Genomic DNA, 26534 nt, shown 5'->3' with positions numbered 1-26534 from the left:
ATATGCCACAGGCGTAGCTGTAAAAAGAAAAAAAAATCCCTTTCATAAAGAGCATGAAGGAAAATAAAGTAGTTTTGCAGGGTGCAGTTTATGGTGTTTTTAAATCATCTGGCCTTATAAAGTGATGTATGGTTTTATAAAGCACTGTCACATCCCTTATTTCGCTTTATCCTTCTGACAGGTGCATGAAGTAGACATGACTTACATTATCCCTGTTTGACAAATTAAGAAGCTAAGGTTCATCTCCTGAATCTCTTTCCCAAAGTACAGAACCTGTGCAATAACCCGAGTCTTCTAATCCCTGTTCCAACACTCTTTGTGCTCTTCCTGGCTTATGACCCATCAGGCTAGTGTCCTACCTCCCTGAGCTCCTCTGAATGCTCAGGCTAAAACTTCAAAGCCTCAAATTCTTTTGGGGGCACTGTGGATGTTTAAGCCACTTGTGGCTACTGCTGATAGAAAATCGACTTCTTTTAAATTTGGAAATTGTCCTTTCTCCCTCTGGGGACTCACACCCTCATTTTGTCTCACAGAGAAGACGGAGGATGACGTGGAGCGGGAGGCGCGGCTGGTGGAGCAGTGGGTGGGGCTGACGGAGGAGAGGAATGCAGTGCTGGTGCCAGCGCCAGGCAGCGGGATCCCTGGGGCACCTGCTGACTGGTGAGTCCACTTTGGGCTTCTGTGCAGGTGGTCTGGCTGGTGGCAGGTCATCCGAGTGACCTTCCAAGACTGTCACAGAAAATATGAAGCTCCCTGAGCTGCCTGGGGAAGGGCCGCCCAGCCCAGGGCTCCCTGCCCTCTTACTTTCCCACTCACAGAAGCCAGAGAGCATGTATCACCAACCAGGAATCAAATGCCACACTCTCAGTTCCTTGCCCTGAGCACCTTGGACATGGCTTCCTGAGCTCCAGAAATGCTCCTGTCTTGGCTCAAAAGAAAGTTGTTTCCAGAGCATACTTGCAAAGGGCAGAAAACATATCTTCCTATTTGCCCTCATGCTTGTTGAGCTTGGTCGTCAACATAAGAGTCAGCACTTAGCACTATGTCATTGATGAGCAGTTGATCAATCAATAGATCAATCATCTCCTTTTTTTTTCCAATGGTTTTTTTAGGGGGAGGTGAAGGGTGGCGACCGTGCCTTGCAGCATGTGGGAATTCCCTGGCCAGGGATCAAACCTGTACCAGAGCAGCCACCCAAGCTGCTGCAGTGACAATGCTGGATCCCACTGTGCCACAGGAGAGCTCCTGATCAATCAGTCTCGATGCTCAGAAGAAACAGCATGGTATCCTAGGCTTCGAAAGCAAATCGATCTTGTCCCCTATCTCACGTGTAACTGTAGCCCCTTCCATTCTTCCCATCATCAGAATTATTCTTAGAAAGGCTTTGAAGAATCTCTGTTTCAGTTAATTGCAAGCAACTCACGTAACTGGTAGTTCTTGCTGTAAGTCACATAATTCCCATGATTTGTGTTTATAGGGATGACAAGACTTGTGAAAACATTTCATTTGTATACTTGCATCTCCACAGTGGTTCTCTTCCACTCCCATGCTGCTGTGGTGTTTGGTTATTTAACAAGATACAAAAGCACATATTTTGTTATGATTAAATATTGTTATATATATTTTTTAACATTGTTATTAAATTTAGGATCCCACCACCTGGCATGGAAACCCACATCCCGGTTCTCTTCCTTGATTTGAATGGTAAGTGGACACCAGACTTTCTGTGGCTTATCACATTGAATGGGGTTTGAGATCTATTCAGACCCACAGGATTTTGATCCTTAAGTCACTTGTCGAATCACTCACATGCCATATCTAGGCAACTTTTTTAGTCCAACCAAATATAGAAAACCATGACATGTAGACTCACTAGAAGACAGATGCAGATGTTTATTCTTAAAAAGAGAGAACTTAAGAGGTTGAGAACTGCATACAAAAGCATCAGAGTAGTTACTGCTCTGAAACGTTAATAGACGCAGGAATGACCTGAGAAAATAATCACCCTCGGAGATTCTGAATCTTTATGCCTTGTGGGTACCTAGGAATCTGGATTTCTGGCTGGTGTCCCTTGCTCCCCACTCCCAGTAGTGTTGTTTCTAGAACATGATAACCTGTCACCCTGCATAAAGAGCTGTCCTGTACTATAGCAATGATATTGAACCTGAGCAAACCTCAAACAAGAGTTTTCAGTGTGTTTTAGCAGTAAAATCCATTTTCTCTCTTTCTTTCTTTTTCTTTCAGGGATGCACCCATGGCATATGGAAGTCCCCAGACTAGGGGTCAAATCAGAGCTGCAGTTGCCAGCCTACACCATAGCCATAGCAAGGCCAGATCCAAGCTGCATCTGCAGCCTACACCACAGCTCATGGCAATGCCTGAACCTTAACCCACTGAGCATGGCCAGGGATCGAACCTGCGTCCTCCTGGATACTAGTCGAGTTCCTTACTGCTGAGCCACAATGAGAACTCCTAAAATCCATTTTCAAAATGAAATCGTAAATGGAACCCCACGAATGGAATACGAAAGCGAAGTTGCTGGGTTGGGGGATGGGCAGTCTCTGGCAGTCCTTCTGCAGAGCCCTGGGCTCTTCAAAGCATAGCCTGAAAATCTCTCTTCTGGAGAGAAGAATGGAAGGCACGGGAAGGTTGGCTTTGGCTCTTTATATGCACGATTTTTTTAAAGCCTAGAAGTAGACCATTGCCTCCTGAAGCAGTGAGTTCCCTGTTACTGGAGGTGTACCAGCAAACACTGGGTGACTACACAGATATTCGTAAGAGAGAAGCCTACACTGGGTAGGGCATTGGAAGAAGATGGTCTTCAGATTCCTCCTGAGTGCTCAGAACTTTGATTCTAACCGCTCAAATCTCTAATTTAGTGTAAGTTATATACGTAAGACAGCAAACTTAACACCATGTTGTAGGAAGAATTTACATCAGAAAGCCACAAAATGCTACAGTATGTTTATGTGGTGAAAATATTTGCTCCTAGGGCTACATATTGCATAGATTTGGTCCATTTTATAAAGAGTCACAAAGGCACCTTTTTTGCTTCTGTCATTGTGTAAAGGATAGAAGCTGTGGTGGGTTTTGGAGGCTCTGTTTCAACTGCAGGTAAGGAATGAAGAAAAAAAATAAAAATATGTTACATGGGAACTTCATCTGTAAAACGCATATTTAAAAAGTTGAGGTGCTTGCTTAAACTCTGACTTTTCCCTCACCTTTGCTTCTGTGCCCTGGGTGTGGTCAGCGGACGACCTCAGTGCCAATGAGCAGCTGGTGGGCCCCCATGCATCGGGCGTGAACTCCATCCTCCCCAAGGAACATGGCAGCCAGTTTTTCTACCTGCCCATCATAAAGCACAGCGATGAGGAGGTAACTGACCCTTAAGATTCTCTTAGACGGCTTTGGATTAGTGCACGTGCCTGTGGACCTGTCTTCTCATTAAACTGCTGGGGTCTGGGCTTTGGGGAAGAGGACTGGGCCCTGCACAAAGCAAAATGTGTATTGTCAGAAAGGTGAGGAAAAGCATCTGTGATTCAGGACAGTTGGACTCATTCTCTCTCGAGCGCATGATGTACATCTGCTGCACCTGAGTGGTCTCGTTTCCATGTCCCCATCCTTCCCCGACCCCTAGGTTTCAGCCACAGCCTCTTGGGACTCCTCGGTGCATGATTCGGTTCACTTGAATAGGGTCACCCCACAGAACGAAAGGATCTACCTGATAGTGAAGACCACGGTCCAGCTCAGCCACCCGGCTGCTATGGAGCTGGTGTTGCGGAAACGGATTGCAGCCAATATTTACAACAAACAGGTAATAACGGGGCCTGAGTCTGCCACTGCATAGGACCGCAAAGATTTTTTTCCTCCTGTCACAGAGTAGCATTTTGGGGTGTTAATACAGTGGCGATGCAGCTTGCTACTGTATTGGCCAGGTTATCATCTGAACCTCATTTGTCCAAGGTTATGAGGATAACAGAGGTAAATGTCATCCATTAAAGGACTTTTCCACCTTAACGGATTTGAGACCCATAATCCTAGGAGACAGTGGAGTTAGGAGATTTCGCTGTTTGAAAGAGGTTAAATACCAGGTCCAAGCAGGTCAGTGACAAAACCAGGACAAAAGGCAGGCTCCGAATAAACCCCCATCCTAACGCCTCCCCAGATCTCATCTCAGAGTAATGTCAGCAATACTGATCCTTCGAGTTTTCTTCTCCAGGATAGATTGATTAAACCCTGACAAGATCAAGAAGACAGCAAGTGAGAGAGAGAGAAGCAGCCACAAAATAAAAGAAAACCTGGGTGTTCCCACTGTGGCTCAGAAATAATGAACCCAAGTAGGATCCAGGAGGATGCGGGTGTGATCCTTGGTCTCACTCAGTGGGTTAAGGACCTGGCATTGCTGTGAGCTGTGGTGTAGGTCACGGACGTAACCTGGATCCTGAGTTGCTGTGGCTGTGACATAGGCAAGCAGCTGCAGCTCCGATTCAGCCCCTAGCCTGGGAGCCTCCATATGCCGTAGGTGCGGCCCTAAAAAGCAGAAACAAAAAATTCTGGATAGGTTGCAAATTCTGTAATCTAATCCCCAGATAACAAATGGACGTTATTGTCCTTCAGGATGGGAGACAAAGATTTTTTGGTTCAGTTTTTTTTTCTTTTCTGTTTTACTGAGTATTGTGTGTGTGTATTAAAAACATAGTAACTGATGATGTGTTTACAATTTGTAAAATAACTTACCTTGTCCACATTGCCTAATTCAGCTTTCTTTTCCTACCAGAGTTTCACCCAGAGTTTGAAGAGAAGAATATCCTTGAAGAATATATTTTATTCCTGTGGTGTAACCTATGAAATAGTATCCAACATACCAAAGGTAAGGTATATATATATATATATATTTTTTTTATTACTCAAATGAATTTATCACATCTGTAGTTGTGTAATGATCGTAACAATCTGATTTCACATCCCACAGCCAAAGCACATCCCCCCACCCCCCAAACTGTCTCCTCCAGAGACCATAAGTTTTTCAATGTCTGTGAGTCAGTATCTGTTCTGCAAAGAAGTTCAGTCTGTCCTTTTTTCAGATTCCACATGTCAGTGAAAGCATTTGATGTTGGTGTCTCATTGTATGGCTGACTTCACTTAGCATGATAGTTTCTAGGTCCATCCATGTTGCAAAAAATGCTGATATTTCGTTCTTTTTATTTGTTTTTTTAATTTTTTATTTATTTATTTATTTATTTATTTTGCCTTTTCTTGAGCTGCTCCTGTGGCATATGGAGGTTCCCAGGCTAGGGGTCTAATCTGGCCTATGCCAGAGCCACAGCAATGCCAGATCCGAGCCACGTCTGCGACCCACACCACAGCTCACGGCAACGCCTGATCCTCAACCCACTGAGCAAGGCCAGGGATCGAACCCAAAACCTCATGGTTCCTAGTCGGAGTCGTTAACCACTGCGCCACAACGGGAACTCCTCGTTCTTTTTAAAAGGTATATATTTTTAAATATGTCAAAATATGAGACATGGAGGATGTGCTAGTTTTCAAAACGTTTAAATAATTTTCTCACCACGCTTTTGATAAGATGTTGTTCCTAGGAAAGCATTCTCATTGCCTTCTTGTCATGTTAGGCAACAGAGGAGATTGAGGACCGGGAAACGCTGGCTCTCATGGCAGCGAGGAGTGAGAACGAGGGCACGTCAGATGGGGAGACGTACATTGAGAAGTACACGCGAGGCGTGCTGCAGGTGGAGAACATTCTGAGTCTGGAGCGGCTCCGGCAGGCAAGTAACTGCAGGATCTGGACTGGAGGGTGAGATCCCAGCCTTCACCCCAGATGGACAAAGTTGAACTTATTTACCAGCTTCTCTCTAAGTCTAGCAGAGAAGGGAAACTCAAATAGGCATCTCATTAGACAAAATAATTAACTTTGGCAAAACAGTAGCAGAAGTTCAAATGATTACATCTTATTGAATATCTCCCATGGATGTCCTGTGCCTATGTAATTTTGATACATTATGTCATCTTCAAGATAACCCTATGGGGCAAATGCCGTCATAATTCCCACTTGTAAGTGAGAAAATTGAGGTTGACAGAAGTTAGCCAGCCTGCCCACAGCGACACAGCAAAGAAGTGGTGCAAAGTCAGGCGTGATCCCAGAAAGTTTGACTCCAAAGTCCATGCACGGAACCATTTACTCTCGCCCCAATTTTTAGACCCAGCTTAACTTCTGTGGCAAAAGCAGAATATTCCTCTAGGTTGTGGAACTTATATAGGAGATGTCATTCGATAGAGGTAATAGCTGAAGTTATGGAAAGTGTACTTTGAATAACAGGAAGACTAAGATTGGCATCTATCAGAGAGGGAAGCATTGGAAGTTTGAGATGAGCAGAGGCAAATTATTAGGTATCGGATGGATAAACAGCAAGGTCCTACTGTAGAGCACAGGGGACTATATTCAGTATCCTGTGAGAAACTACAGTGGGAAAGAATATGAAAAAGAATGCATGTGTGTGTGTGTGTGTGTGTGTGTGTATACATACATACATTTAGAGAATCTATATTTTCAGATATATATATAGAGAGAGAGATCTGAATCACTTTGCTGTATGGCAGAAACTAGCACAACATTGGAAGTCAACTAAAGTAAATTTTTTTAAAATTGGCATCTGTCAGAAAAATTTTGCTTTCATGGCAGTCCCACCCAAACTGCCACTCAAGTGAAACACAAGAAGCATAAAAGTTGATTATGGTTTTGCATGGAAGATATATAGGTAGTGGTATTTCCTCTACATTTTCTCTGCCTACCTATATAAAAATCCACAGCATGAATATCTGGTTCAGGAGTTTTCCTGGTTTTATTTGTGAAGAATATTTTTGATAGATTGAACAAACAACAAAAAAACTAAAGGGTCCAGTAATTCCTGTTTTGTAAATGTGGGAGGTAGTAGTGTAGGATGGAAATGATCTTGATTTCTGTGTTTTCTAAATCTTCCACAGTAAGCAGATCTGATTTTGTCATCAGAGGAAGAGAAATAAATGTTCATTTCAAATTTACAGGCAGTCACGGTCAAAGAAGCCCTTTCCACCAAAGCCCGGCAGCTGCGGAGGAGCCTCAGCACGCCAAACGTCCACAATGTGAGCTCACCCACCCTCCAGGGGCTGCCACCCAAGTGGCACATCTCCGGGTTTGGGGTTGAGCCTCAGGTCAGGGTTTACAGGTGGGAACAGGACCTTGGGCACTGACGTGGGCATCCTAGAGTGCCGTGCCATGCCAGCTCCTCTGTTCTAGGGAGGCACATCAGAGAGCCATGACAGGTGGCATGACAGCTTGTAGTGCAAATTTTTCTCCATAAAGCTGAGTACTTGAAAGAGGTTTCTTGTGATGGGAATTGAATATAGTTGGTTTAAGGACAGTAGAGTCGGGTAAAAACCCTGCTGCCAGAGTTGCTGGCTGCTGCTCTTGAAGCTGTTTCTTTCCTCCATTCTAGCTGCCCTGATGGTTTTACTGTGTTAGGGCACCAGGCACTGCCAGGTAGACACTCTCATAGTCCCTGGGCTTCCTCACCCATTTCATTTGGAAAATCCAAATGGAAGAATCTGCTCCTAGTGGGAGAGGACACTGTCATAGAAGGGTGGACAGAGCAGTACCTAGACCACTTCAACATAGTCTCTTTCTGGAAACAGCAAGAGTGAAAGTCAAGGAAAATGGTTACTGGCCTTCCTACTCTCAAGAATTGCCAGATGATGATTTAAAACATGGTGAACATTTACAAAACTTGTCTTACAGGAGGCCAAGAAGCAAATCCCTATAAGCACTTTCATACAGGTTACTTCTTCTGACCACAGTTCACTTATTAGAAATTGGTCTTAAGAAACTCATATAGTTATTAATTGAAAAAAAATGTTTTTTAGTGCATTTAGGTATCAGAAAAGAAGCACAATGGAAATGAGGATGTCGTTAGACCTAAATGATCATTTAAAACATGATATATCTGTCAGTACTTGAGAGATGTAGTCAAAGTAGTACTTAAAGGAAAATCTTTAGCCCTAAGTTTCCTATTATTCCATTTATACTGCAGAATACTAGATGTCAGGAATTCCCTTTGTGACTCAGTGGATAATGAACCTGACTAGCCTCCATGAGGATATAGGTTTGATCCCTGGCCTTACTCAGTGGGTTAAAGATCTGGCATTGCTTTGAATTGTGATATAGGTCACAGACGTGACATGGATCCCAAGTTGCTGTGGCTGTGGCATAGGCTGGCAGCTGCAGTTTCGATTTGACCCCTAGCCTGGCAACCTCCATATGCTGCAGATACATCCCTACAAAGCTAAAAAAAAAAAAAAAAGAGTATTTAGGAATCACTTATTTTCTCTCTGCCTACCCCCCAAGAATCATTAATTTTTTAAAGATGTGATAATGGTATTTTTAAAAGGGAGGAGGAATTCTTATCTTTCAGAGATTCATGGACAAATATTTTTCTGAGTGGGAAAATCAGAATATTTTTCAAGAAGATAATAAATATTAGAGTACAATTAAAGTGAATTCAAATAAATAATGAAATTGTACATATTAGAAGAGAAAATGAGGGGAAGGAGGTCATATAGCCTTCAACTGTATATATGGCACTTTATGTATTTAGTTCACAGTGTGGAAGATATAAGCCACATTGATAAAACCATTTATCTCTTACAGGTCTCCTCCAGCCGACCAGACCTTTCTGGCTTTGATGATGATGATAAGGTAGGTAGCCATGGGTATAGCCAGGTTTTTAGCAGAATCTAAGTCTAAAATGTTAAGGTATGGTGGTGTTTTTAAAATCTCTAGGGGAGTTCCCATCATGGCTCAGTGGTTAACGAACCTGGACCTGGCTAGCATCCATGAGGACACGGTTTTGTCCCTGGCCTCGCTCAGTGGGTTAAGGATCTGATGTTGCCGTGGGCTGTGGTGCAAGTCGCCGACGTAGCTCGGATCCTGCATGGCTGTGGCTGTGGCATAGGCTGGCAGCTGTAGCTCTGATTCGACCCCTAGCTTGGGAAACTCCATATGCCGTGGGTGCAGCCCTAAAAAGACAAAAAAAAAGACAATAAAATAAAATAAAATAAAATCTCTAGACTTCCCATCTTAATCTGATATGGATTATTGTCTCCACAGGTCCAGGTTCAAATACTTAATGTGAAATTGCTACATACTCTGTGTTACATTGTTGCTTAGCATGATACTTTCCATATCAGGATCCTACCACATATAATAGAATAAATATCCCTGTTTATGGGTCTAACTCTAAATGATTTAAGAAGGTATTACATCTACCATAGCAAAATGAAAATTATTTCAAATGGAGAAAATTAGATACCGGAAATTGAGGACTTTTTGCAGCTTTATTTTATACAACTTTCTTGAACATGTGTGTAAATTACTGCACTAGAGACTGTGGATGATTCAAAAAGTACTAACTGAGATTATGTCCTCAGGAAGTTGAAAATCTAGTCCTTAGAGATACCCATCTCCTGAGAAGTTGAAATAAGATTAAATAAGCTTGGAGTTCCCCTCGTGGCTCAGTGGTTAACGAATCCAATTAGGAACCATGAGGTTGCAGGTTCGATCCCTGGCCTCACTCAGTGGGTTAAGAATCCAGCGTTGCCATGAGCTGTGGTGTAGGTTGCAGACAAGGCTGGGATCTGGCGTTGCTGTGGCTGTGTTGGAGGCTGGCGGCTACAGCTCCAATCGGACCCATAGCCTGGGAACCTCCATGTGCTGCTGGTGTGGACCTAAAAAGCACAAAAGACAGGAAAAAAAAAAAAGGATTAAATAAGCTTATCTGATGTATAAGAGGAGTTTTCTCCCTTTAGTATACCAATATCTTATGCCAGCTTGAAACTTTTAAATCTCAAGTGTATGTAGAGTAACCATACCACCTGTTTTCCCCAGGGCAGTCCCAGCTTATACCTAGTACCCAGGAAAAATGGTTAATGGAACTGTTTTACTCTCAAAAGTGTCTTGGTTTGGTCTTTAAATTATCTGGTCACCTTAGATACACACCAAATTTATGAAAGTGGATGAATGGGACTTAGAGGAGCTCAAAAGAGGATTTCACTCTATTTGTAGTGGCTTTACTAAATATTGAACAAATATAATAAACTCTCAACATGTATTCACTCTGGGTAGCTTGGATATGACCGCATTTGTCATATTGTTCAGTACTTGTCTCCTTTTTTTTTGGCTTTTTAGAGCTGTACCCACAGCATATGGAGGTTCCCAGGCTAGGGGTCCATCAGAGCTGTAGCTGCAGGCTTATGCCACAGCCACAGCAACTCCAGATCTGAGATGCATCTTTGACCTACAATCGCAGTTCATGGCAACCCACTGAACAAAGCCAGGGTTCAAACCTCATGTATACTAGTCAGGTTATTAACCCTCTGAGCCACAAGGGGAACTCCTTTTCTACATGTTTGAAGTATTTTATAACAGAAATAAAGAGCACAGGAGTTCTCTTGTAGTGTGGGTCACTGATGTGGTGTGGATTTGATCCCTGGCCTAGGAACTTCCGCATGCCATGGGTGCAGCTAAAAACAAACAAACAAACAGCACATACTGCCATTAAAAAATAGAAGATGGAAGTTCCCTTGTGGCACAAAGGGTTAGGGATCCACTGTAGCCACAGCTGTGGCACAGGCTGCAACTGCAATACACATTCGATCCCTGGCCCAGGAACTTTCACATTCTGCAAGCTGCAAAAAATTGAAGGAACTCAAATCTGGGCTGCATTTATCTTTTTACAGAGACTTAATTACAGTTGATCTATGTTTTTACCCTGTAGGGTTGGCCAGAGAGCCAGTTAGACATGTCTGACTACAGCCCCAGTTACCAGGACGTATCGTGTTATGGAACTTTGCCCAGGGATTCACCTAGAAGGAGTAAAGAAGGTAGGGGTGAGCTTGTTCTTCTGTGTTATTTCTTTCTCATTTCTTAGGAATGGCTTGGGGGGGATATTCTTTTATCGATGACATGTGATAAGATAGGAAGCTGAAATTCTAGTTTGTGAGATGATCCAAAACTCATTTTGAAGAGAACATATCCTGTTCACTTATTTGATATTTTTTGCTTGGTATCCATTATATCATCCAAATAATAATAGACTTTTTGTGCAACACTTTAGAATTTTCAAATCACATTTCACATATCACACTTCCCTTACTTTAACATCAGTTTCTTGAGGCACACTCAAATCTTATCAACTATGATTAGATTTCATTTTTTACCAGAAAAAATCCACCTCTGTCATGTTTTTGCACTCAAATTAAAGGATTTTTAGGATAACATGTCTCTGATTCCTAAAGGAATTTCAGAAATTATACCAGAAGTGAATTTGATCAGTGACAACATTATTACACACACACACACACACACACACGTATGTGTATAATTTCCCCATCCCCAAAGCAAATAGCACTCTTTGCCTGTGTCAATTGTCTCTGTTACTTTACCCCTGATATTTATTTTACTTACTATGTGCCATTGTACCAGTGAATTGAGGAGAAAATATAAAAGGGGAAATAGAGGCCCAAAAATGTAAGAAATGAGTAAGAGCAAGAATTCACTCATGAATATTAAATCTTTGAGACTTTATTGAGCATCTACTTGCTATGTGCAGTGAAAGATACCAAAAGGTACCAAGATCTGTGGAAATGAGATACATAGAAAATAAGCTAGTAAATGATAAAGTACCAAAATGCATGTGCAGATAATAAGGGCTCTGAAATGCAGAGAAATCAAAAATCAACATAAGCTGAAATTGGTCTGCTCAGTGATGTGTATGCTGGATCTTGAAAAGAGGAAAGAAAATTTGGTTTCTGATTTCTTATGCTACCCTCCAGGGCTTTGTTGACTCTGTAGGTACATCTCTATCCTTGCCTGCCTCTGTTTTAATCCTTAATCAAATACAGCCATCTCTCAGTATCCTCAGTGGACTGCTTTTAGGGGCCGCTGCATCTACCAGAGGGCGCTGCATCAGCCCTCCATTATCCTCAGATGCAAAGCCCTGAGAATATAGAGGGCTGATTGTATATTTATTGAAAATAATCCATGTGTTAGTGGACCTGCACAATTCAAACCCATGTTGTTCAAGGGTCACTGTATTTGCATATTAATTCTATGCATCCCCTTGGGTTTTTTCCTAAGTCATTGTGAGCCATTTATTTATTTAGTCTTTTGAGGGCCACCCCACAACATATGGAGGTTCCCAAGCTAAGGGTTGAATCAGAGCTGTAGTCGCCAGCCTACAGGATCCAGGCTGCATCTGGGACCTCCACCACAGCTCATAGCAATGCTGGATCCTTAACCTACTGAACAAGTTCAGGAATCAAACCTGCGTCTTCATGGATCCCAGTCAGATTTGTTTCCACTGAGCCACGACGGGAACTCCCTGAATCCCATTGTTGTATCAGCTATTTCCCTGGCTGGTTCACTACCTCTCTTCCTGTGTGTTGAGTAAAGTGCTCTGTGCCTGTAAACTCGTGCCTCTTGTCCTCCCCAGGTTGTACATCAGAGAATCCTCATGCCTTAACAGTCAGCCCTTTTAAAGCATTCTCTCCTCAGCCACCAAAGTTTTTCAAGCCCCTAATGCCGGTAAAAGAGGAGCATAAGAAAAGGATGTCCCTGGAAGCAAAGCCTCTTCTAAGCCAGGAGGTAAATGCTGGATGTGCCTGCCCATGTGCGACAGACTGGACTCTGTGCCTGTGGAAAAGTCACCATTGGCATTAACAAAGTTAGCGGCTGCATGTTGACATGAGTGGGTCATCACTGAGTGGATCCTGTTCCGTAATCCCTCTTTCTCCAGCACACACGGTCATGGCAGAATGTTTGGCATGTTGTTCTCACTGCTGTTTTCTTTGTGTTTTATGGTTTTGTCCAAAGTATTTATTATTTTTCAAGTGAGAAAGAGATGTGCCCTAGGTGTTTTGAAAATAGGAAAGGCTTTTTTTTTTTTTTTAATTTGATAAATCCAGTTATGCTGTTTGCCATAGAACCTGTGTAGTCTTGTTGAGTTTCATCTGTCATTTAACTCAGGCCTGCAACATTGTTTGCTGCACCCCTCAGGGTGTAAAAGTGTTTGCATTGCTTTTCTAACTCACACGTACTTAACACGTATTTTGGCCGCCGTCGTCTTCCGTGTGTGATGCATCTGTGTGTCTTAACCTTTGCAGAGCATGCCTCCACCTCAGGCACATAACCCTGGCTGCATTGTACCCTCAGGAAGCAATGGCAGCAGCATGCCAGTAGAACACAATAGCAAACGTGAGAAGAAGATTGTAAGTCCTGCAACCATTTCCTTCATATTGCCTGGTGGTGGGTGTCAGGCCCTTTTGCAGACAATCGTCCCAAAACTTTAGAAGAAATTAAGATATGTATTGGGTCCTGGCTTTTCTTAAAACATGTGATCCTCGGTCATGAAATTTTGCATGGACGTGGCCGTGACTTGTGATTATTTTTCCCCCTCGAGATTCCTTTTATTAATTAATTAATTAATTACTATTTTGCTTAGTAGAAACTTGCTTAGAAAAAGGCACTTTCCATGACTCTAGTCTTTACAAAGTATAATAACACGGAGATCACTTTAACTAATTGGAATCTTTCTAACGTGCCTATACATATTTGCCCAGATTCTGAAGTTAATCTACCTAGAGGAATTGCACTTACTGGGAGTAAGTAATCACGTATTTCGCTGTGGGTGTGTTTGAAAGCTTTTCTCATATGTTGCCAGATGCTAGTGCCAAGATCATCCTGTAGTTTGTAGCCGCTCCGCCGTACTTGACTGCCCAGCAGCATCATCTGTACCCCTCTCCATAGCTTCTTCTAATTTGCTGTCCAAATAGATTGCACCTGCCTTGTCCGTCTTGCTTACATATGGATTGAAACTGCCTGTAAGATCACATTCCCTAGCACTTGGTTTTCACATCTCCAGATTGAGAATTTAAACCTCCGTGTACCAGGCACTTTGGATTATAAACAATACCTCCATTTAAAAGCAAAAAACTCTCGTCCTCTCAGGTCTGGAAAGAATCCTCTAGTTTTGTGTCGCAGCTTTTACTCTCCTGTGGTTTCCTCGGCTTTGAAGAAGGGAGGCCGCTTGAAGCGGGAGGGGCTGCTTGACGTTCACATGTGCATGCGGTCTGCTCTGCAGGCAGAGTGTGGGCCATTTCCTTTCCAGCTGCACCCTGTCAGGTCCATTCCGAAGGGTCGTCGTCAGCGTGAGGTCCTTCAGCCGTTCTGGAATATGCTGCTGATGCAAACTGTCCAAAGCTGGCTAGACCTAACCCGAACAGGCAGGAGGCCACGTCCTGCATGCTTGGAGCGCCAAGGCATCTTAAGAAATGATCTTTGCATTCCTCCTGTCCCCTGAGGAAAGACAGAAAGGCCCCATCTTCCTCTCTCCTCTGTCCGTCCTCCCCTTGTCATCTTTGGGTTCGCCCCGTCCTTCTACCCACAGTCCCCACTAAGTCCCTGCAGGAGGAATGAGCACATCAGCAACAGCCCCTTCATGTCTCCCAGCCTGAACTGACTCCTCTGTCACTTGCTTGCCCTCCCCCTGCTTAGTTAAGGGAGGCTGCGACCTGGGCTAAAAACGCCAGGTGGCTAGTTTATTACCCCTCTGGCTGGCTAGATCAGTTTATTGACATGGCACCCACTACCACGGCTCCCAGGTGCTAAATTTTAACTTTTTTTTTTTTTTTTTTTTTTTGCCCATGCCCATGGCCATGTTCCTGGGCCAGGGATCAAGCCTGTGCCACAGCAGTGACCTGAACCACCGTGGTGATCATGCCGGATCCTTAACCACTAGGCTACCAGGGAACTCCATTAACCTATTTTACCAATACATTTTGGTGGAACATGCCATCAAGAGACTGCTGGATGGCCCTTCTGGGGCTGCCCAGCAGAGAGTTTCACTGTTCACAGTTTGCTTCATAGTTATTTTCTTTATTTTCCTTTTATTATTTTAAAATCCCTGGTGGCTCAGTAGATTAAGGATTGTGGTATTGTCACTGCTATGGCTCAAGTCACTGCTGTGACGTGGGTTCAATCCCTGGCCCAGGAACTTCTGCATGTCACAGCATGGCCAAAAAAATAACAAAATAAAACCCATCTCAGGACTTTTAGCTAGCAGAGAGTAGGATGGAACCAGATTATCTTGGCCCAGGAAGTTTTGAGGAACAGTTAGACTATCTGTGATCAGACACACCATGAAACCCACTGGGCAGGGTTCGATGGTACCATTTTTATGGCTGGGATCTTACTCAAGGGATCTGCCTCTACTTTCCTCGGAAATCTGGCTTGCTGCACACTCTTCAGCTCCAAAACTTTTAAACTGTTTGATATATTTCACAGAGTAGCTTTTTCAGGATGTTTTGGTAGATCTTAAGGGTATTACTTGCTTGATCTGAGGATCTTGTTTCTCTTTGGGAAGCTTTCATTTTACTTCTCTTATAAATGGATATAACTGCTGTATTCTTTTGTTCCCTGTGCGCTTTCCTTTTCCACTCTTAGAAAATTAGAGGATGAAGCAGTATGAGACATCGTCTTTTTTTATTTTTCAGCCCCTCTGATTACCAAATAACCTGTAATTTCACATAAAATATGGTAAATATAGCTATGCTTGATTCTTAAAGCAGTATTTCATTCTCTGATCAGTTGGGGAAGATACACCAATGTACTGTGTCTTCTGTGAATAAGATAAAAGCAACAGTATGCCTTTGGAGTCTGTCCTTTTTTTTTTTTTTTTTTGTCTTTTCCAGGGCCACACTCAAGCGGCATATGGAGGTTCCCAGACTAGGGGTCTAATCGGAGCTATAGCCGCCAGCCTACACCACAGCCACAGCAAGGCCAGATCTGAGCCTCCTCTGTGACCTACACCACAACTCAAGGCAACGCCGGATCTTTAACCCACTGAGCAAGGTCAGGGATCAAACCCGCAATCTCATGGTTCCTTGTTGGATTTGTTAACCACTGAGCCATGACGGGAACTCCTGGAGTCTGTCTTTTTAAGTCACAGGGCAGAAAGAAAAGCATAAAGACAGTCAGTTTTCCCTCCCTTGGGTCTTGCATAAACAGCATATGGTTTTTGTTTCTCATTTTACAGAAGAAACACAAGACTTGTTGAGTGACTTGCCCAAGGTCTCACAGTTAATCAGAGCATAAGAACAAAGGCCCCATCTCTCAGCGGAACTGAGTTGACCCCTGTGACACCTGGGACTCCCAAAGATAGTACATTTTCTGTCTTTCAGCCCTGCTGTTCTCGTTTCTTAAAAGGGGCCACCCTCTCCTTAGTACCATGGACAGAAGTACTAGGGCCCTGGGCTGAGGGAGTCTCTGAAAACAGAGGCCGTCTCCCCTAACAGACAGCTGATTAGAATGGGACTGAAAAGGATTTTAATCGTGTGAAAGTCCTTGCAGAAGTCACTGTTTTTTTTTGGGGGGGGGGGTTGTTTGGTTGGTTGGTTGGTTTTTTTGTTGGCCATGCCCAACACATGCCAAAGTTCCTGGACCAGGGAACACACCCTCACCACAGCAGTGACTCAAGCTACAGCAGTGGCAATGCCAGATCCTTAACCTGCTGAGCCACCAGAGAACTCGAGAAGGTCACTGCTTTAATGTGGATTTTGATCCCTTCTTAAAATCAAGGTGTTTTGTCTATAGGTAGATACCTGCTACATAATCAAAAACCAAATCATGAAGACAGTAGCTGTAGAAGAACTTGAGAACTTGACCCCGTGTCTCACTTTTAGAAAGAATTTTCACTCTTTTTGTCCATAAAGTGTAATAGGAAGGTGCTTCGTTTAATCTCCTTTAAGGTAAAGTGATAAATAATATTTCTGCGCAGACGTGGCTCGCAGATGCATTGCTGTGGCTATGACATAGGCTGGCAGCTGCATCTCTGATGTGACCCCTAGCCTGAGAACTTCCATATGCTGCAGGTGCAGCCCTAAGAAGAAAAAATAATAATAATATTTCTGGTATAAAATGTCTAATATATAAAATAGATAAACAAAAAGGACCTACTATATAGCACAGTGAACCATAGTCAATACCTTATAATAACCTATATTGGAAAAGCTTCTGAAAAAGTATGTTGTACATGTATGTATGTGTACATACACACACATGCAAAACTGAATCACTTTGCTGTATACCAGAAACTAACATAACATTACAAATCAACTATACTTCAATTTTAAAATAAATAAAAATGTACAGAGCCAAGAGATAACTGTCAAAAAAAAAAAAATTCCTATCTAACCAAATTCCCTTAAAATACAGGTTAAGCCAGTGAAGTTATTCTTTTCTCCTTGGAAACCTTAACTTCATAGACTTTCCATCTGCTCTTACACGTTGGAAAATGATGAAATCTATTCAGTTTTCTTTCTTCTGGAAAGTAGCTGTCCCTATTCCACTAGGCTTTCTCTTGAGGTCACTTCCCCAACTCCAGCCCCACCCCAAGTGCAGAACTATGTACTGATCTCTGTTTTTGTAGACTCTTCAGTTTTACTAAGGTCATTTTAATCCTTGAAGAATCATTGTTTATCTTTGGGATTTTTAATGAGTATGTACCTGTTCCTACACATTGAGCTCATGGGTGAACGTTTCACTCAGCAACGTTGTATTTTTAGGGGGACAGACCTTGTTCAGAAGAAATCACTTCAGACATAAAAGGAACCCCAAATTGCAAATTCTCATCTTCAGGTTTGGTTTTCTTTGCAACAACTAATTTTTTAGTAGTTAATTACATCAGGGACTCTTGGGTTTGGGGATTATGTTTCTTTGCCAGCTTAAATCAGAAGGAAATGTAAAAGAAACAAACACCTGAAATCCAATTTTGAGTCTAAACAGGTCAAGTAGAGAATCTAGAAAATATCACCAAGGTTACTGATTCAGACAGTTCTGTCCAGTTTTTGCTCTCTTCCAAAGGTTCCCTCTAACCCCAGGCAATGATCTCTCTACCCGACCCCCTTTTTAACCGTGCTACTTAATTAGAATGCGGCTAAAGATAAGATAGCAAGGTTAGCATTGCCAAAAGTTTTGTTTTGCTAATTTCTGGAACTTTATCACTGATATTTGATAGTCATCTTTGATTAATCACCAAGGGATTAAGACTACTGATAATTTAAAATAATTTTCATTCAAGTTATGTTTAAAACTAAGAAACATTGAAGAGTATTAAGCTATTTCTTTTTTTAGGTACTTAGCATCTTAATGAGATAGAAAAGAAAATATTGCTAAAAAGTCCACTAGATGGACTCTGTGTTCATTTGCGAATGGCCACCTTTCACCTCCATGGAGCGTGCTCCCCTGCCCCCCCCCATCCTTTCTCTCGCCACTATCTCTTCTCTCTCACTCTCTCTATCTCCCTTGAAATGAGTAAGTCTAGTGTTTTAGTTCCAGGTCTTCATGGTCACACTGTTGTTATACTGAATGGAATTTCATCCACCCAGCCGGGTCCACGGTTGTTCTTTGAGCAAGAACACACAGTTGTTACTCCTTGAGGACAAGGAACCATGTCTTTTTTTACCCAACATTGATTCTTAAGACAATGGCTGACTCATAGAGGAGGCTTGATGAATATTTGTTGAATGGAGGTCATGTTTCAAAAGAGACAAGGAATATTTTGCACTGTCATCAGATGTTCATGAAGTTAATTAGAAATGGCTAGATAGTAATAGCACTTATTTTTTATTTGAAAATAAAATGTCCATGTGTTTTACATTGTTTCCCACCAAATATAAAAGAATCAAGTTCTCAGGGAAAGGGATTGGAAGTTAATAACACTCACTTCTCCATAGTTACCAGTCTCTGTAAACAGAATCCTAAAGCTACTTAACAAAGGACATTTTCATTTAAATCTCACTGTCTTCCTCACCTTCTAGTCAAATCCCCTATCCATGCTTCTCAAAGACCTTAGAAAATAGTAATTGCAGATGAATTTAGTATTTTACAAACTTAAAATATTTAGTATAAGACTGAGAATGGGTGTTGAAATTGTGTTCTGTGCCCTTTTGCTGTTGGAGGGGGTGGTCTTTATTTTATTGCCTTTCCTCCCCATAAAATTGCTCAGAAGTCTTTTTTGCAAATCATCTTATTTATCTGCACTTTGCTCCCCAAGATGAAGATTATAAGAACAAATGACACAGCAGCTCTGCTCTGCCTCTAGCTGTCCCTCTACTCATTTAATTAGAAAAGGGAAACCATCCAACCGAAAACTAATCACGAGGAACTAATTAAAAGTCCACTGCACTTCCTGCCATTCTTTCCCTCCAACCAGGGGAGGAAGGGTTTCTAATTATTAGCAATACTTGAGCACAGAAGAAATAAATTTTTATCTCCTTTATCTTGGACATAATGGGTTCACGCTCACAGATCTCGGAGGATCATGTACCTGTGTCCACAACAGGTGACAAGCTTGAACCAAACTCCGAGAGAAAAAACGCTAAACATGTGATGGCAAAAGCCTTTGATAGTCTTTAAAACTTGTCTCAATAATAAAGTTGCTCCAAGGAGCTCCTGGCTGACTTCTGCTTGTTTCTGTAGGACTCTGAGGAGGAGGAAAACGATCTGGAGGCTCTCAACAGGAAGCTGCTGAATTCACAGCCTTATGTCCCCGTGGAGTTTGCCGACTTCAGTGTTTACAATGCCAGCTTGGAGAGCAGGGAGTGGTTTTCTTCTAAAGTCGATTTGACGAACTCAAAGGTCCCGGAGAAGGATGTGTCCCGCAGCCCCACCACCAGCAGCATCACCAGCGGCTACTTTTCCCACAGTGCCTCCAACGCCACCCTGTCTGACATGGTGGTCCCTTCGAGCGACAGCTCAGATCAGCTGGCCCTTCCGGCGAAGGACGCAGATGCCAGCGAGCATCCCGGACCATCATTTGTGCATGATTTCCGGCCGTCCTCAAGCAAAGAGTTGACAGAACTAGACAGAGGCTTGGTAAAGGATAAGATGACGATGGTGCCACTCAAGGAAAACAGTGCCTTAGCCAAAGGGAGCCCATCATCCCAAAGCACCCCCGAGAAAAACTCCACCGCTCTCTGTAGGACCGGCTCGTGTTCAGGACAAGAGGCCTGCTCCGGTAAAAAGGGCCCGCCGGCCCGAGGATTCTGCCCCAGGGAGGTGACCGTGGAACACACCACGGACGTCCTTGAGGACCATTCTTTCACAGAGTTTATGGGCGTGTCCGATGGGAAGGATTTTGATGGTTTGACAGCTCCTTCTGCGGGAGAACTTTCGAGCAGTCGGACCCTACCCAGTCCAACGGACAGTAAGAGGGCCCCGTTTGGGCCCCAGGACCCTGGCCAGCCGCCTTCCTCGGCAGGGAATGACCAGGTAATAAATTCCAGGGGCAGCCCTGTGGGTCCTGGGCTGTCCGTGGATGCACCCAATTGTGCCCCGCCAACTGGGGGCCCTTCATCCTGTGACTTAGGAAGGGCGATTCATTCAGATGTTCCCCACAGGGAGGAGGGGCCCACTTGGGGACCCCGTTCGCATGCTCTGTGAGGGGAGCAAGCCTGTGAGTCTGCTTGCTTAGTTTCAGGGTGGAACTCTGAAATATGAAGGACCTGTGGCTTTTTTTTTTAACTGGCATATGGGTTCGTGTTAAATTGAGCATTTATTGTGGGTAAGGAACAGCCAACCTTGTGTCTGTTCCCTGAGATCTTTAATTACTGGCTGTCGCAAGGTTTTCTGGTAGCATCTACCGTATTTCATCAAATCTGTGATTTCTTTGGTTATTAGATACACCATTATTTTATGTGTGCATCATTAAGAAAAAAATACCTCTCATTCAACTCCATCATATCAGCAGTTTCAGAGGCATTAAAAAGCACAGGTTGGGGGAGGTACACATCACAGATTTGGAAAAATACACACATTGAGTGCCCCCAGAATAAAAATCACTTTGGAGAAGCCTAGCTGAATTCCCTGAGCAGTTGAGGTTTGGGTTTTGAAAGTTAGCTAGGCTGGTTTGCTGTCGTGTTTAATGTTCACAGTGGAACAAAATGAGTCTTTCCTATATTCCTAAGGAAAAGAGTGACTTACATAAATAAGAGGCTGTCTGCTTCTGAGTACCACCGTCTCTTAGACCCACTCAGGGTTGCTTTTTTGGTCTCACCCCCCAGCCACAGCCATGAAAGGGGCACCGGAGCACCAGGCTCAGCCACACAAAGAGCTGCCAAAACTAGAAAGCAGCTGTAGGAAGGAGAGGAGAAGGCAGTGCCCTTCAGCCCCTCTGTTTTGCGGAGGGAGTTATCATTCCAGTTTGGTGGCTTTACCCCCGCCCCAAGTGTTCCATACTAACCCTTAAAATTTCAGTGTGTGGTCGTTTCTACGACAGATTCATAAAAATACTGCAAAAACCGAACAGAGATCTCTTACAACTCAAAAAAAAAAAAAAGACTTTTTAGCTCAACAGAAGAATAAGATAAAGGTATTCATTATTGTTCTTGCAAACTAAGAATTCATTTATTGCAAAGTCTTCAGCTTCTTTTATACCCATCTTTAGCAGAATCTGCTTTGCTGGCCCACAACAGCTTTTCAGTCCTTCTTCCAAGAAGTCCAGGAACACTGTGGTCAGGAGTGTGGTCCAGGGGTTAATTCTTCACCCTGGAACAGTGCTTCTCAAACCTAAATGCACTGTAGTCTCACTGGGAGGTGTCAGGAGAAGATGCCCCTTAAAGACTTAAATTCTGGGGAGTTCCCGTCGTGGCTCAGTGGTTAATGAATCCGACTAGGAACCATGAGGTTGCGGGTTTGATCCCTGCCCTCACTCAGTGGGTTGAGGATCCGGCGTTGCCGTGAGCTGTGGTTTAGGTCGCAGATGCGGCTTGGATCCCAAGTGGCTATGGCTCTGGTGTAGGCCGGCGGCTACGGCTCCTATTGGACCCCTAGCCTGGGAACCTCCGTATGCCGTGGGAGCGGCCCAAGAAATGGAAAAAAGACAAAAAAAAAAAAACAAAAACAAAACTTAAATTCCCGGGGAAGTTCTCTGGTGGCCTAGTGTTTAGGACTTGGCACTTTGACCACTGCTTCAGTCTGGGTTCGGTCCCTAGTCTGGGAACTGAGATCCCACATCAAGCCACTGAAGGGAAAAAAAAAAAAAAAAAAAATCAGATTTCCAGAAGTCACTGCCCTCCACACCTAAGACTTTGCTTCAGTACAAGGTGGAACGGGGGGGGTGAGGTTTTCACAAACCCAGCTGCTGAAGGAGTGGGGGGTGGCATGTCTGAGGTGCACTGCTTGAAGCACCGCTCATAGAAGAGGGAGGAGGGCAGCAAGCCCTTGTTTCATTGCCTGGATTCGTTAGAACCCGGTAACAGGAACAGAAGCTGATTTCTGCTTTCGAAGGGCTCCAGAATAGCATGTCCCTGCCAAAGATTTTGGTTTGAAAGTAGAATTTACAAAAATATTTCTTGGTGGGAGTTCCCGTCGTGGCTCAGCAGTTAACGAATCTGACTAGCATCCATGAGGACGCAGGTTCGATCCTTGGCCTCGCTCAGTGGGATCTGGCACTGTCATGAGCTGTGGTGTAGGTCACAGACTCGGCTCATATCTGGCATTGCTGTGGCTGTGGTGTAGGCTGGCAGCTATAGCTCCGATTGGACCCCTAGCCTGGGAACCTCCATATTATGCCTTGGGTGTGGCCCTAAAAAGCAAAAAATAAATACATTTTTTAAAAATATTTCTTTTATCAGGGTAATGTAGGACTGTGATGATTTTTTTTTCTTTTTCTTTTTGATTACTGTAGTATTTTTGTTATTAGTTCTTTTTTTTATTTTTGGCCTTGCCCTCAGCATGAGGAAGTTCTTGGGCCAGGGCTCGAACCCGTGCCTCCATAGTAACCAGAGCCACAACAGTGACAACACCGGATCTTAAAGCAGCTGTGCCACCAGGGGAGTCCTGTTGGTTGTGATAAGTTGTTTTGACAGGGAAAAAGTTTGAGGACTTTTTTAAGTACTGTTGTTTGACTTTGGTTTTCACCCTGGTACGACTTAGAGTGTGGACCCAGAAGTGATTTTGTTTTACTTTAATTTTGGGTCTTGCTGGCATTACTTTTCCTAGACGCTTCTCCTTGGAGCTAGGTTCCTCCCTTGAACAGTGTAAATTCAAGCACTGGATTCCATTGTAAATCGGATCCTGTGGGTCCCCCTGGGAGGAGCCCCTTGTGTAGGGTGGTCCCCATGGGTAGGGAGGGGGTGGGGACACAGGAGCTGGAACTCATCGGCCTCTGCGTTCCAGGGGCGCACGGCCACTCGGTAAGAGCAGCGAGCACTTCCTGCGAAGGCCACGGCATCTCTGCTCCAGTCGCCTCCCGAGAACACCAGCCCATCTCTACAACAGGCTGCGGCCCAGCGGGACCCCCAGACCAGCACCGAGAAGCCACGCTGTCCCAGGGCTTCCTCCTCTTCCTCCTGAGCAGGGAGAAGCGGCACTTTGTCACTTGGGTGAATCGGCAACCTCTGCTTTTTTCCAGAGAACCGAAAATCCTGGCTTAATGAAGTGGCAGTATTTTTGTTTGCACTCACTACACACACACACACACACCCCCGCCCCATGTAGAAACCTCCACAGATTCAAACAAACTTTATTCTTGTACAATTTTAATCAGTTCTTACTGTAGAATCTGGAGTCAATGCTCTAATTTTTTTTTATAAGTAATATATATTATGTATATGAAATGTGTATCTATATAGTATGTCTGGAGACAGACGAGACTGCACACTGAAATGCGGATGAAAGTGGTTTGTAGAAAATCGTAAGGTACTGGACATTGTTACAAAGCAGCCTGGGCGATCGCTCAGAACACGAGCAGATGAAAAAGATTGTACTGCCTAAGGAGGAGGTTGCACACCCCTCTTTGTGGAAAAGGTTACAGAATGCCGTTCTTTATAACCAAAGAACTTACACAAGACTGAACGTTTTTGCTGTCCACCCTTGTTTTATGTGTACCTATGTGTTTGACTGCAAGTTCGGTGCCATATGCCTCTTGGCTACCAGGCCACGTGCTGCCGTTCTCTGTCCTCTGTTTCACAAGCACACTGAAAAGTCTCAGCTCCCTTCTTTGGTCTTCCACTTGGTTCGCCACCTGCTGACATCGATGTGTATTATAGCTGTTGACAATGACTGGGGCCTGACCCCAGCATCTCTTGTCCCTTGGTCCAGCCCAGCCAGGCAGGCAGAATGCAGAGAGCAGTATTACTGTAAGAAAACACAACGACATAACCAAGCGTTGGGTCGGGCGGGGGGCCGGGAGGGTGTTGATTTTCGTCTCTTTGTGGTTCTGTTTGGGATTGGTAGGTTTTGTGGTGGTGTGGTTTTGCCCTTGTTATTTTACTTCGATTCTGGAAAATACTGAAGAGGTGGAATGAGCTGTAAAGTTCATGGGCACCCACTTGACCGTGTTCGCAAGAAATGATGGAACACAGATGACACTGCTGTCGGTGTCGTCACTTGTAAAAATCTTTAACTGATGGAGGCTTGGAGGGACTGTGTATGCAGAAGTTGTTGCAAAAGTACTTTATGTACCTATTGTGTAGATGCCTGTACAGCTGGTCCACTTGTACAGCAATTCATGTGTTGTGGGAGCCAGAAAGAGTGTGTACAGTTGGCTGTACCTTTTTCCTTTCAGTTCTTAGCATCAGTAAATGAGTAAGATATTGGAGATTTTAATGAAAAGCTGCTGTTCATGATTTTTGTGTATAGTGAGCTGACTGTAGTATTTTACTATTGTCTGTTTAAAAAAAGAAAAACTGTAATTTATATCCCCTTTCAACTTTATTGTATTTAATTGGTACAGACTGTGTGTGTGTGTGTGTGTGTGTGTGTGTGTGTGTGTGTGTTAGAATACAGACTGTCTAATTCCGATTTAAAAACATTGGTTGGTTGTCTTTACTAACTCTGCCATTGGTTTCATATTTGTGTGCCTGTGCCTGTAGCTTAAACAATAATAGTACCAGCAATCATGCCTTGGGGGTTTACTGTGGGACTAGGCACTGTTCCCAACCTTTGATGTTTATCTCAGTTAATCCTTGAAGCTGAGGATGCTGTGGGTTTGGTTGTTATTAAGCGCTGGATGAATGGAAAACGGAGGGAGGTGGAGAGGCTGTGACTGGGAGTGGGTGGCAGAGGCGGGATTCGGTCCACACTTCCATTTCTGCCTCTTCTGTCTGGCGACATGTTGTAGAGGGACAGGTCTCTTAAGGGAGGACCTGGCGCCTTCAGAGAGCAGAAGGGCTGTGGTGAGTGTCCCAAGCCCAGGCTGACCAACATTATCGGGGAGTATCAGCATCAGACGGGAGGGGGTGGGTTACTCATGGTCCCAACACTCAAGCACTTTTCTTTTTTGCCATTCCCACAGTGTGTAGGAGTTCCTGGGCCAGGAATCGAACCCAAGCCATGGCAGTGACCCAAGCTGCTGCAGTGGCAATGCCAGATCCTTAACCCACTGTGCCGCAAAGGAACTCCACTCAAGCACTTTTTTTGCTTGCTTGTTTGTTTTAGGGCCGCCCCTGCAGCATATGGAGGTTCCTGGGTGAGGAGTTGAACTGGAGCTGCAGCTGCTGGCCTACACCACAGCTTTCAGCAACACCAGATCCTTATCTGACTGAGCAAGGCCAGGGATCGAACCCAGGTCCTCATGGATATTAGGTTTGTTACCACTGAGCCACGACAGGAACTCCCAGGCATCTCTTTAGAGGAGGCAGCAGTCCCTGCCACCCCAGAAGTTACAAATAGCTTAACCTGAGTTAATGAAAAATGGTTTGAGAGAATCTTTTCAAAAACATCTCTGTTGTTCACGACAGCCTTTCTGATGAAATCAGGAGCTAGATCTAGTCTATTCTGGACAGAAGAGTGCATTATATAGACAGACTTACAGGGGAAAAAAGATGGGAGGAAAAGCCCAAATTATTTGAATTTTATAGAATGGGAGTTGAGGAAGGAAAATAGCCATTTAATGTTTAAATAAATCATGACAACTACAAATACAGTTCAAGACAAAAATGAGCTAATTGTCTTTCCCTTTGCTAGTATGAGATTAGTGCCATTTGGTCAATAACTGTTCATATAAAGTATATTTAGGGTGGGTAAAGGCCAGATACAATCTTCTAAAAATTATCCGTCTTTAGCCAGTGCTTATTTTGAGAAGTACAGTATCCAAGCTTTAAAACTATTATGGGGGGGGGGGAGACAATTAATTACATGATTAATCTTTATTTTTAAAAAGTAAAGCTGTCTGGTCGTGTAAATGAAGTCATAAGAGATATAATTGATTAAGAGTTCTTTTTTTCCTGGACCAAGAGCTAAGAGTAGAAAAGGATGCTAACTGGAATTCCCGTTGTGGCGCAGCGGAAGCAAATTTGACTAGGAACCATGAGGTTGAGGGTTTGATCCTTGGCCTCGCTCAGCGGGTTAAGGATCCACTGTGGCTGTGGCATAGGCTGGCAGCTGTAGCTCCAATTAGACCCCTAGCCTCGGAACCTCCACAAGCCAT

The 26534-nt window shown here is 43.7% G+C and overlaps 1 protein-coding gene across 7 annotated transcripts in view; it reads left to right on the top strand.

Moving 5' to 3' along the window:
* Nucleotides 1-24804, top strand: part of KIF13A (kinesin family member 13A) — a 230244-nt gene extending 205440 nt beyond the window's left edge. For 2 of the 7 annotated variants that reach the window (XM_047797093.1, XM_047797091.1), the window contains 14 exons: nucleotides 534-660; nucleotides 1649-1704; nucleotides 3251-3375; nucleotides 3638-3814; nucleotides 4778-4870; nucleotides 5631-5783; nucleotides 7060-7137; nucleotides 8699-8746; nucleotides 10824-10929; nucleotides 12540-12691; nucleotides 13210-13314; nucleotides 13666-13707; nucleotides 19583-20374; nucleotides 23282-24804. In XM_047797093.1, coding sequence (XP_047653049.1) covers nucleotides 534-660; nucleotides 1649-1704; nucleotides 3251-3375; nucleotides 3638-3814; nucleotides 4778-4870; nucleotides 5631-5783; nucleotides 7060-7137; nucleotides 8699-8746; nucleotides 10824-10929; nucleotides 12540-12691; nucleotides 13210-13314; nucleotides 13666-13707; nucleotides 19583-20374; nucleotides 23282-23302 — 2075 coding nt within the window. In that variant the 3' untranslated portion in view covers nucleotides 23303-24804. Of the gene's footprint in view, nucleotides 1-533; nucleotides 661-1648; nucleotides 1705-3250; nucleotides 3376-3637; nucleotides 3815-4777; nucleotides 4871-5630; nucleotides 5784-7059; nucleotides 7138-8698; nucleotides 8747-10823; nucleotides 10930-12539; nucleotides 12692-13209; nucleotides 13315-13665; nucleotides 13708-19582; nucleotides 20849-23281 lie in introns of those variants that run through there. The other 5 variants (XM_047797096.1, XM_047797095.1, XM_047797094.1 and 2 more) reach the window with 4 other exon arrangements.
* The last annotated feature ends 1730 nt before the right edge of the window (nucleotides 24805-26534 follow it).

Source organism: Phacochoerus africanus, chromosome 9 (genome assembly GCF_016906955.1).
Source record: "Phacochoerus africanus isolate WHEZ1 chromosome 9, ROS_Pafr_v1, whole genome shotgun sequence".
Taxonomy (NCBI): Eukaryota; Metazoa; Chordata; class Mammalia; order Artiodactyla; family Suidae; genus Phacochoerus; species Phacochoerus africanus.
Note: the sequence above shows the minus strand (reverse complement) of the source record. Positions and strands in the feature narration are given on the sequence as shown.